The following is a 1,179-nucleotide window of genomic DNA, read 5'->3' on the forward strand; positions in this document are numbered from 1 at the left end:
CGTTCCCCACTTTGTACCTTGCTCAGTGTCACATTGAATGGCATTGATGAGACTCTCCCAGTCTGCCACACTATTCCCATTGTCTTCGCTGCTCCATACATCCATTGCCTATGAATTCCCAGCTGTCCCCCCTCCTCACCCCTGCAATATTCACTTATGGGTTGCCAAACTGGTTTTGGAACGATGTGCCGTTAACGTTGCTCCCCCGGAAGCAGTTAAATCTGCTCAATCGGACTGGGGCCCGAGTTTGTAAATATCTCTTGATGTTCCTGCCGTCCATCGACTGAAAGCTGCACTCGGGGGCTCAGCCAGCCTTATATGCAGACACGTCACATCCAATAATACCGCCAAACAAGCACAACGCCACAGGCACACAGCTAGACAGCTCAAGAATCCTTAAAAATACAACACCAGTCCTCGCATTAATCATCTTTAATTATTCTCCCAAAATGACAAAGTTGGTTTTCTGTAACTACTGAACATGCTGCAATAGATGGATTATTCTGTTGGATTTTATGACAGACACAGTGTGCTGTGAAACAGTCGCCTTTTTCTCATGTTCTAATGACTCAGACTCAGGAAAACTACATGAGACAGGACTGCCCATACCCGAGAAAGACCAGAGCAGTAATAATTCCCCACACACTGACAGTCAGACAAACTGACTCTCACAGACAACTCACTACATCCAAATAACTCATCTTGGGAAAGTTTTTTTAAAGGATCTCCAGGGTTGGGAGATTTGCCCTTCCAATTATGTATTACACATAATGTTATATATTGAAATCCTAGACATCTGACAGGTGGCCCGGTGGCTCAGTGGTTAGCACTGCTGCCTCACAGCGCCAGAGACCCGGGTTCAATTCCCGCCTCAGGCGACTGAAAGTGTGGAGTTTGCACATTCTCCCCGTGTCTGTGTGGGTTTCCTCCCACAATCCAAAGCTGTGTAGGCCACGGGCAATGCAGGGTGACAGGGAGGGTCAGTATGGACTTGATTTGCCAAATGGCATGCTTCCACACTGGAGGGATTCTGTGAGTGTAAGTCTGTGTTTGAAAACTGCAGAAATTACACACTTTGAAAACATCATGAACTGTGGGGATGACAGTACAGAAGGGGACACGGACAGGTGAATGGAGTGGACAGGTGAATGGAATAGACAGGTGAATGGAGCGGACAGG

At 47.2% G+C, this 1,179-nt stretch overlaps 1 protein-coding gene across 1 annotated transcript in view; it reads right to left on the bottom strand.

Annotated features, from left to right (window-relative positions):
* The window catches only part of LOC122546669 (trafficking kinesin-binding protein 1-like), a 7,037-nt gene extending 6,737 nt beyond the window's left edge, over window positions 1-300 (bottom strand). Inside the window, exon 1 of the mRNA XM_043685335.1 lies at window positions 18-300. Coding sequence (XP_043541270.1) covers window positions 18-105 — 88 coding nt within the window. The 5' untranslated portion in view covers window positions 106-300. The remainder of the gene's footprint in view (window positions 1-17) is intronic.
* Window positions 301-1,179: the final 879 nt, after the last annotated feature.

This window comes from Chiloscyllium plagiosum, unplaced genomic scaffold (genome assembly GCF_004010195.1).
Source record: "Chiloscyllium plagiosum isolate BGI_BamShark_2017 unplaced genomic scaffold, ASM401019v2 scaf_12500, whole genome shotgun sequence".
Lineage (NCBI taxonomy): Eukaryota > Metazoa > Chordata > Chondrichthyes > Orectolobiformes > Hemiscylliidae > Chiloscyllium > Chiloscyllium plagiosum.